The sequence below is a fragment of the Pholis gunnellus genome (assembly GCF_910591455.1).
Source record: "Pholis gunnellus genome assembly, chromosome: 17".
NCBI classification, from domain to species: Eukaryota; Metazoa; Chordata; class Actinopteri; order Perciformes; family Pholidae; genus Pholis; species Pholis gunnellus.
In genome coordinates, this window is record NC_136544.1 from 11,395,084 (window position 1) to 11,404,736 (window position 9,653).

A 9,653-nucleotide genomic window follows, 5' to 3' on the forward strand; every position below is an offset into this window, starting at 1 on the left:
TCGTCTATTTACGAGGAAACTCGAGGAAACGCCTCGCGAGGAGCAAAGGAAACGACCCCGGTACCCGGAAAAACACACAGAGTGAGACCTCTGTACTTCCTCTCTCCCACTGCCTGCTTTGAGGTTAAGGTTCGTAGGTTAAAGGTTACACACGCTGCTTCACATGTGTTATTGTTTTTAAAGATAAGTTGTAATCCATTGAAGTAAAGGGCAGTGACATGGGGAAGAATAAGAAGAACGAAACTACCGAGTCAGGAAAACAAGCGGGCAAGTCCGCCCAACGTCCAAGGTAACGTTAGGAAGCTAATGTGTAGCAGAAACACTGCTAGCTAGCTCCACCAGCTAACGTTAGCTGTTATTAGCTAACGTCATTAGCTTCATATTTAAAAAAGAGATTCAACTTGTCAACATAATCCTTGTAGTCAACGCTAAGTGAGGACACGTACCTGCACTATGTGTGGCTTTCATAGGCTGACTTTAATGACACTTTGTCCTTACTGTTGATTACTCTCTGAACTGTGTTGTATTTATACTTCGTACTGTGAAACTTGGTGCATTCATTGCACACTTTTGCACATTTCTGCGTTAAACTGCCACCTCTAAAAACTGCTCAGCCTTCCACTTTGTATTCTGATATACTCTACATATTGTTTTTAAAGTATTTTCTATTTTTACTGTATTTTTTTCTTCTATTCTATATCTTTGATTCTTGATTTTTGCAATACTTTTATTTTTAATTTCTCTTACCATGTGTATGCACAATACACCAATGCAAATTCCTTGTATGTGAAAACTTTATTAAACCTGATTGTGTGTTAACAGTGACAAGAGAGATGGAAAACCCAAGAAAGCCAAACCGGATCACATGGAGCACATCCCCTTTAAGCTGCGTGAGATAATGAAAAGCAAAGAGAGAATGAAAACAGCATCCTTGAAAACCAAAAAGCTAAAACAAGGTGAGCAGAAAAGCTTCTTTAACGTTGCACTGTGTGATCCACGCAGTCATTTATAATTAGCGAGGTTTCCGTCTCTCTAGCCATCTCCCCCAGAGGTAAACCAGAGGAGTCGGAGACTGGAGACATACCAGACATACCCGTCCCACATTTCAAGAGGGGAAAGACGGAAAGTGAAAAAGCGTATCTGCGGCGCATGGACAATGAGACCAAACACGTCCTCTTCCTCACCAAGAACCAAGTAGACAGAAAGCCTGAGCTGGATGCCGACAAACAAGAGGGATCCACCGACAAGGGCAAGTCTGAGAAAAAGAAGGAGTGAGTACACCTTAACTTGTCATCAGCAAAGTCAGCTGATGACATGTATTTGTGCTGGTATGGGCCGACTGAGTGAGTTATACGCTATCCTGCTGCTTATGCTTCTAATTATATGCGTAGGTGATTTGTTGGTTTCATTCCTGGCTGACACGTGTATCATTTTATTTGAACTTTGCTGTCTTTGCTACAGGTATGATCAACTCAGATTACTGAAGCTACACCAGAAAAAGTTGAACAGACAATTGGCCCAGGTGGAGAAAGATATGTTCATAGGTAAGGAACGTGAGGGAGCAGCTCTGTCCTCCTATAGTTCAGTACAAGCATGCACCGGCCAAAGTTGAGGTGCATTTAAGGTGGTAGGAGTGTTTTATTAAAAATCGACGGGACCATTTGACTTTATATTCTTCAAGTTTATCAGAAAAGTATATTATCCACAAGCGTTCCCGAAGGAACAGAAGGATATATTCTTGAAGGGATAGTTACATGTAATAGGTACTTATCCATACTTACAGTAGGCACGGGGGCAGCAGCTAAACATATTTTAGTCACCTAAAACAACGGCAGACCCCCCCCCCCCCCCCCAAAGAAAATCTATATTATTTTCAGCATGCGCTATATTTATATTTCCATAGGTTTAACTTGCTGGTCTCCTGCTGCCTCCATCGATTGGTTTGTTTATGTTACTGTGCGGCTTTGGTGAATTCAAACTAACCAAAGTCTCACAATAACACATAGAAACTAACTGATCGAGGCAGCAGTAGACCAGGAAGCATGTCTTTGCTGCCGTGCTGGTACTCCTGACTGCTTATCCAAACAGCGGGGGGCTTGCTGACCACCGTCTAATACACTGACTATGGATAAGTACCTCATACAACCCCACATCAAAACACCCGAACTATCCCTTTAAGCCAATTAGAAGCCAGTTATCTTGGTTCTTAACAGCAGCATTTTGAACGTGCTGTAGCTATTTATTCTAGTCCTTTGGGGAAAGTCAAACAAGGCGCCACTCTGCAGCAGGACACTGCAGTTACGCTCAGCTCTACTGAGCTTATTGTTTCAGTTTTCCAGCCCACCAATCTTCAAAACCCACTGCATGCTTCCTACACACTGCACAGCACCAAGCAGCAGAGCTAAAATTAGCAGCTAGCTGGAGCATTTAGGAGCTACGGTGGCAGATAGTTACGGTAGAACTTGGTGTAGACCAGAGCAGAGTGACGACGAGAGTGAATTATTGCTCTCAGGTGTGTCTGTTGGATTTGTAGATAGGCTTATTTTCCATATATGCATATACTTGAAATGGATACTCCTGTCAGAGTAAGATGTAGAACTCATTTGTATACTGATACGATTGACTGATGTGTTTGTTTTCTAGATACTGTTCCCTTTGGTGAAGTTTCAATGGCCCCACCGTCTTTGAGCGCCAAACCCAGGAAAGCTCCCGTCAAGCCCAAGGTGACCTTCTAAGTTATCAAATGTCACGACGGTGCTCTTCACGCTTGAATAAGAGGTGTAAACGGTGTTTTTTGTTGTTTTTTCTCCTCTACCATCTCCAGAAGGAGCTGCTTCTCAACTCCCTCCTAGGACACACGGTGGTCCCCACAACCAAGCCCTCCATGGCCAGACGGAGAATCATGGAGGAGGAGAGGGTGCGAGTAGTGGAGGCGTACCGTCTTCTTAAGAAACAGAAACAGAAAGAGCACGAGGCCAGGTCTGCCAATCTGGAAAAACTCAAGAACCCCAAGTGATGTTTCATGTGAAGGAGCTAGAAGTCCCCCGACTTCAGGCAGCACTGAAGCTCAGACGCTGAAACGGATCGAGAGATAACCGTCGACAGACTCTTTGTGTTGTGTAACTTTGGAACTGCCCAGAGCTTGTCATAGCGCAGCTGTCGGGCGGGGAAAGAAGTAAACATTTGCATCCACTGCCCACAGTGTGAGGTCAGCAGGGATCAACATTCACCTGCAACGCTCAGCGTTGCACGTTTAGCTCAAAATAGGAAAGGCTGTTTAAATTGTTAATGCCTGCTTGTATGTTTTTATAAGAAGATAAACTGATCACCCCGAAATAAATACATCCAGACACGTGACTTTGTTGAATTCTCACCCCTGTAATTGTGTCAGATGTTCACTGGCAAGTGTTCAGTTGTATTCGCACAGTTTCTTTTACATCTTTGGGTCGCCACAATGACATCATTTGTCAATAGACAATGAATGCATAAAGGCCACGTCAAGGCAAAGATGAACCTTCAACTGTTTGCTGTGGTCCCACTAGATGGCAGTCCGCCTGCAGAAAGCTGTTGCTTGTATGGAGAGCTGACTGATTATGCAAACTTTAAAGTGAAAAAATTTATTTTTAATGGCAAATCATGCCTAATTATAAATATTAATTCATGGCAGTAGACTTATAATACTTCCAAACCATTTGTACCCCCCCCTGAGAGCCTGAATGAATAAATCCCAGCAGCCTTTTTGAATGCGGAGCACCTATTGGAGCCTGGCACAGCGATTTAGGTTTGTAATCCGTGAACAGGTTTACGCTCATGAACAAGGCCTTTGTTTGAACATTATTCTCTGGGACAAACTGTGCAAATTCACATATGTTTGTTGAACAACTTCATCTTTTCAAAGCTGCCTCGATCTGAAAGCAAACATTACACTGATATGTTGTTTTTTGTTGCAATATTGATGTACTGAATAATAACACCAGATGGTTTTACCAATTATTACTGAATCCCTGTTGTCGGGGACTATGGTTTCACAGTCATTTCTGTTTCATCAGCCTTTTTTTTTTTTTTTTTTGGTCTGTGTTTGTCCACTGAGGGTTGTCACAGTGACATGGAAATGCATTAAGTGGGGACAGCTGCTTGTGATTGGTAGTGCTGACTCCCTTGTGCTGAGCTCAACCACCATTGGTCATTTACCCCGGTGTCCATGTGCACAAGACGGCTATCCGCATTATCAAGGGATTTACCGTTGCTTCCTGTCAGAGAAAGATGCTGTTTGTTTAGTTTTTTTTTTAAGCTCTAGTCACTGATCAGGAATTAACAGTTAATACACTCTAAATAAAGACATTGTCAAGGTTTAATGTATGCGTTTATTTACCAGTGACCCCTTCGTGAGATGCATGGGTAAAAGGCAGGTAATATGTTGTTGGAAATGCAAAGAAAACATTCCATGGAATGTTTGAATGCGGGTTTGTTTGCGTTTGGATACATTTTCCCTGCTGTGTGTTCACCATCAGGTTGTTTGACAAGTCTGCGCTGCTTTTTTTTTTTTGGTGTTTATTTTGCAGCTCTTTGCTACCATTGTTATATCTACAAGCAGGGGAATCGAAAGGTGCACCCATCAGGCGTCACAGAGTAAAATATTCGACATTTGTGTTCTGTTGTATACCGTTAATTGGCCTGATTTCCAGTTTGTGAGCAATTTCCTTTCCGAGCAAGTACTCGTGGCTGCTGACGGCAGAGGATGGTGGGAGTAATTGGGGGAGAGCCTACTCAGCCTGCTGCTAGGCAGCCACGGCTCACTCTGAAGCTCCTAAAGTACACGTGTGAGCGTGTGCGTGTGTGTGTGTGTGTGTGTGCATAATGGTTCCTCTTATTACTCGTCAAGTCAAAGCAGTTGTCCATGCTAATTTGTCCCACGAACAATAATGTTGTGATGGTGCTGGCAGTGTGCTTATTTGCAGCTTCCTATGTAACCAGCATGAGTGCAGAGAAGGCTCCTGGCAGCCTGTCATAGTTCTGCTGTCAGACGATGCAGTTTTTATGAGATTGTCCATCGAATCGCATTGTAATGCCCCGAACTCAAAATGTAGGAGCATCCACTCACTATTACATTCAGATTTTATTCAGTACCACCTAGAATAGTTGTATCCCTTGTCCAGCAGTGTACACACAAAGCCACTAGAGTATAACCATCACCTGCACCAGGTGAAGTCGTTAAATCTTATCAAGCAAACTATGTAAATAATGTAGGTGTTGACCTTGTGATACTTCCTCTTACATTATGCCTCGTCTGCTTATGCTCGACAATTGTTACCTGTTACAGTCCAAAGATCCAACAGCCAAATGGTATTTATGTAACCTTTTATAGGTTTAATAAGTAAGAAATGTACACTTTTACATAAAATTGTAATTTAATAAATTCAAGGCACTAAAAAAATCATACGGCTTTCATGGGAAGTCTGAATCACAACATAATGTTATAAGTTAACAAGTAAGTATTGTTTACGACAGATTAGCAAATTACAGTCAGTCGATTTGTGACAAGAGAAAGCATTATATTGGTGAGAACACAACAACGTTCAGTGTTTGTGAATTAAAACATGTATCAGCTCAATTATAGACCTTTCCTTTGCTTTAAACTCAGTGCACCTAACCCATGTCTAGTTTCTCCACCATCAACCTGCTGTAGGTCAGTTGTCACCTGAAAATGTATAAAATGTTTCCACTTTGGGATTTAACTTTTGTAGAAAACTAGAAAGAGGTGACTAAGCTACAAGGCAAAGTCATTTTTTCCCTATAGAGATATCAAAAAGCGCCCGTCTTTCTCTTGATTGTCTTTTTGAGTGAGTCTACGAGTGAGCAAAGCCGGATTTAGTTGGCAGTAAAAAAGTTTCGGGCACTTGTTGTTAAAGTGAGAATGGACATTCAATAGAAGAGCTCATTGAGGTTACAATAGCCTGTCCATCTCTGATATTGTTGGTGTATTTTTTTTTGTCTTTTATAAATGACCCTCACCCCATACAAAACAGACAAGCAGTGCACGAACATCAGAGGAAATAAAGTACAAGACAAGTTTAAAGAGGTCTGTTAGAGCAGCTAGTTCTCATTACTGCAAACTACTGGAGATTCACCACAACTGGTTCGTATGTCAAGCTTCTTGCTCAGGAAGAGAAAGCAGGCTACATTACATTTGATACAAGGAATTGCGAGGGGAGAACAAACCCCTGGTGGAGATGTCAAAGCTGCAACGACAGACAGCGCTGAGAGCCCCTTGACTCACGCCGCCTGCTGGTGACGGTCCTTAAGGCAGCGAGGACTCGGCTAAACGAGGCAGGGAGCTGCCACTTCCTCGATTCCAAAAGGGGTCTCGAGCTCGAGGCACCATGGCGTCTTGGTCCATCTGTAGAAACGCACAGAGAAGGGGTTGTTTCAGCAGACGCGGCAGAAGAGGATGTTCTGTGGCGTGAAATAGTTTGAACTCGCTCACCTTGGTGAGGCCCTTGGCGATCAGGGCTAATTCAGTGGGCTGGTACACACAACTCCGTAGCTGACCGTTATAAGCACCATATGGAGACACTGGCTTTGTGGGTACTGGTAACAGAAAAAAGGATTGAAAAATAAGAGTTTGTTGCGATGGTCATCCAGTCCATTACTTTGTATCTGTAGACTTAACACAACATCCACATTAAAACACTAAAGTCTCCGTAGCAACACACATTTACTCAAACGGACCCATTAGGTGATTCAATATTTGCTACATCTGTGAGGAGGAATCAGATGCCTTGCACACGTTGGATTTTGTCAAACTTTAAAACCTTTTGTATATTCTGTACGACTGTTTGCACAAAAGGTGAAAGCCCAAAGCACATGTGCATTAATTGATCATTTCATTGGAGCGCTGTCCTGCCGACTCATTTAGATTTTTGATTCTGATGATTCAGCATCTATCTATACAAAATGTGGTTGAGCTCAATGAGGCACTGTCATTGTAAGGTTAATGCTAAACCACTACGTGTCATGCTGTACCTGTTGGAGGCTCGTCCATAGTGAAGGCTTTATTCTCCATGTAGATGTTCTGGTGGGGTGGCTCCGGCTCCTTAAGGATTTCGTCATAAACCAGGCTCCTGGCGGGGTAAACGTGATCTCCATCGATTGGCTGCTCCTGGTCTGGGTCCTGCTGGGTCAGTAAGCAGATTTCTGGGACGGCGTAGAGGATGAGGAACACCCAGGCATTTGACACCAAGGCTATAGCCAGAGTGGGATCGTCCCAGCTGGGATTCCCGACCACTCTGTTCCCATAGATGTACATGACAATCCAAGCTACCCAGATAGCCACGGTGAAGAGCCCCGAGACCAGGATGAAGGCTCCATCTCGCCGCCACTGCTTGTGCTTGTGCGTCAGTGAGGGCACAGCCATCAGCACCACAGCTAGCAGCAGAACCATCACATAGATCAGCGCCAACACAAAGTCCCGGTTAGCGATGCTGCAGGACAGGTCGGAGATAATGACACCTCTGGGTGGGCTCCTGGCCACAGTGATGACGAGCCACTCAGTGTTGATGATCACCTCGACCAGCCACAGACCCAGGGCCCCCAGGCATAACATCCAGCTCTTGGGCCCCCGGTCCCTCCGCTCCAGCAGGGCGAGCCACAACCCGTGCATCACCAGGCAGGCTAGACAGCCCGAGAACAGTACTCCAAAGAGGAACCTCCGTGCAACACAGCTGGTTGAGTAGCGACCCACAATGAAGGCAAAGGTGAGTCCAAAGAGTCCCAGCGTGAACACCAGCATGCCGGCCTGCAGGGCCACCATACCCTTCCTCTTCTTGTTTGTCACAAACGGTAAGCTGGCCATGAGGATGACGAACAGAACAAAGGAAGTCACCACACCAGCAGCAGCAACGGCCTCCACCACGACCCCCCACACTGCAGTCAGGTCACACAGGTTGTAATATATGGAACTGATACTGGAACCACATCCCGTTGGAACAGTGGTGGGTTCCATGGCTTCACAGCAGATTCTCAAAGAAAAGTGCTGTCACAACAAAATACAGATTGTTAAACATGCATGGAAAGACAAGCAAAAGATGCTTCCGTATTATTACTCTGTCACAATAAACAAACTGTTCCAGCTGCATAATGTACTAAGCCAAGTGTGGAGTTTTACTGTGTTGTACTAAAATTGCTGTCCATTGAAATAAATTAAATCGAGTGTCTAGAGAATCCAAAAACTTAGAGCCATTTGTCTCCCCTGTCTTTAATTACGAACCTTGTTGTTGGATAATCAAAGCTGTGTCTGCCCATCTAATTTACAGAGGCATAATTTTAACATTAACATACAGGACACATAATGAGTGTTATTACACAAACAGCATCCCACAGTCTAATTTGAAGGGAAAATTGTATTCAACTTTAATTACAATAATTATTCCGCTGTCAATGTAATACTATTTTCATCATGTAGCATCCAAAAATATACACTTACATGTATCAGTTTAGCCTAAAACTGATCAAAGGACATTGTCAATGCTATCTCCAAATTTGGAGGAAACTGAGATATTAAGTTACATAAATTACATTCTCTGTATGTATTGAGAAAATCAAATTGGATTATGTTTCATGAAGCTAAGACATTTTGTCGAATATTCATCTTGTAATATCATTTTTTCAGCTAAAAGCATTGTGATGAAGTTATAACCTTATACTGCAGCATAAAGTAATATTAAGCATGTCAGACTTCTTACCTGGACTGATGACGGAGAGCAGTTCCGCTCCAACAGGTGACTCAGGTAGATTTACTCTGGTAAGGATAACCCAACTTGTCTGAAATATTCCTCGAGTGTTAACAGGCTCCACGCGGATGTTTTCAGCGTTCAAATGTTCCCTCGGTTGATGTACAGGTTGTTGTTGTTTTTTTCTCCGGGGTGGAATCACGGACAGTCCTCCATCATGCCCACTCCTCCTCAGCTGTTACTGAACCTGAACGAACTCACCGGCAGTCGCATCCACAGTAGGCTAGTTATCCTTCGAGTTATTTTTATTCTTCTGTGAATGTAATACTTTGTCTAACGACTCGATCAGCTCTGACCACTCTGTCTCTTCATCCAGCCTCTCGTGCAGCTTTGCATATTCTGTGAGATTATATCACCCGGCCTATTTATGTGTTCCATGCGGCTTAGATCCAAACAAAGGGACCACTCTCCTCTCAAGTCAGACATTAACATTTGTGTACGTACGCGCATTTCTCTATTTAACATATCATCTAAGTAACTGTGACCTGTTCGATTGATTTCAGACTCAATGGTGATAATGGCTTTTACTGGTTGAGTATTATAATTAGATCAGTTATGTGATCGTTCTTTAAAAGTACACATATACACTGAAAAAAACCTCCAGGGATCACGTCTGTCCGGGGCACATGTGATCATTATAAGCTGTTAATTATTATAACCGATTTTATTGGCTGTTTTAAAAAATAGAGTCGGCAACAGCTGTTTCAAACGCTTTTCAAATTACTCTGCAAATGAAATGAGACTGTGAATAATTAAAATACACTATACCGTTTTTAAAAATATGCTAGTTTACTGTAAAGGCTGCAGCCTAAGACAGTATTGGGCTGTTTAAATACAGTAACAGTAGTGCAAAGCTTGACGGTG

The 9,653-nt window shown here is 43.1% G+C and overlaps 2 protein-coding genes across 2 annotated transcripts; one reads left to right on the forward strand and one right to left on the reverse strand.

The window, feature by feature from the left end:
* Positions 1-123: 123 nt before the first annotated feature.
* On the forward strand, positions 124-3,731 carry ccdc137 (coiled-coil domain containing 137). Its single transcript, XM_079177056.1, has 6 exons — positions 124-289; positions 823-956; positions 1,037-1,271; positions 1,462-1,544; positions 2,644-2,723; positions 2,825-3,731. Exons 1-6 carry the CDS (start codon positions 219-221, stop codon positions 3,014-3,016), a joined length of 795 nt encoding a protein of 264 aa, XP_079033182.1. The 5' UTR covers positions 124-218; the 3' UTR covers positions 3,017-3,731.
* A 1,555-nt stretch (positions 3,732-5,286) lies between these two features.
* On the reverse strand, positions 5,287-8,765 carry LOC306708989 (G-protein coupled receptor family C group 5 member C-like). Its single transcript, XM_079176987.1, has 4 exons — positions 8,742-8,765; positions 7,024-8,032; positions 6,485-6,588; positions 5,287-6,397 (listed from the first exon to the last, which is right to left on the reverse strand). The coding sequence occupies exons 2-4, from the start codon at positions 8,000-8,002 to the stop codon at positions 6,299-6,301; spliced, it is 1,182 nt and encodes a 393-aa protein (XP_079033113.1). The 5' UTR covers positions 8,003-8,032; positions 8,742-8,765; the 3' UTR covers positions 5,287-6,298.
* Positions 8,766-9,653: the final 888 nt, after the last annotated feature.

Excerpts from the sequence above, each read along its gene's own strand:
- ccdc137 (XM_079177056.1), top strand. The coding sequence starts at position 219 with ATGGGGAAGAATAAGAAGAACGAAACTACCGAGTCAGGAAAACAAGCG. Across the intron at positions 290-822 it reads AAGTCCGCCCAACGTCCAAG|TGACAAGAGAGATGGAAAAC; the intron begins GTAACGTTAGGA and ends GTGTGTTAACAG. Across the intron at positions 2,724-2,824 it reads AAGCTCCCGTCAAGCCCAAG|AAGGAGCTGCTTCTCAACTC; the intron begins GTGACCTTCTAA and ends TACCATCTCCAG.
- LOC306708989 (XM_079176987.1), bottom strand. The coding sequence starts at position 8,002 with ATGGAACCCACCACTGTTCCAACGGGATGTGGTTCCAGTATCAGTTCC. Across the intron at positions 6,589-7,023 it reads TATGGACGAGCCTCCAACAG|TACCCACAAAGCCAGTGTCT; the intron begins GTACAGCATGAC and ends TTCTGTTACCAG. Across the intron at positions 6,398-6,484 it reads TCGCCAAGGGCCTCACCAAG|ATGGACCAAGACGCCATGGT; the intron begins GTGAGCGAGTTC and ends GCGTTTCTACAG.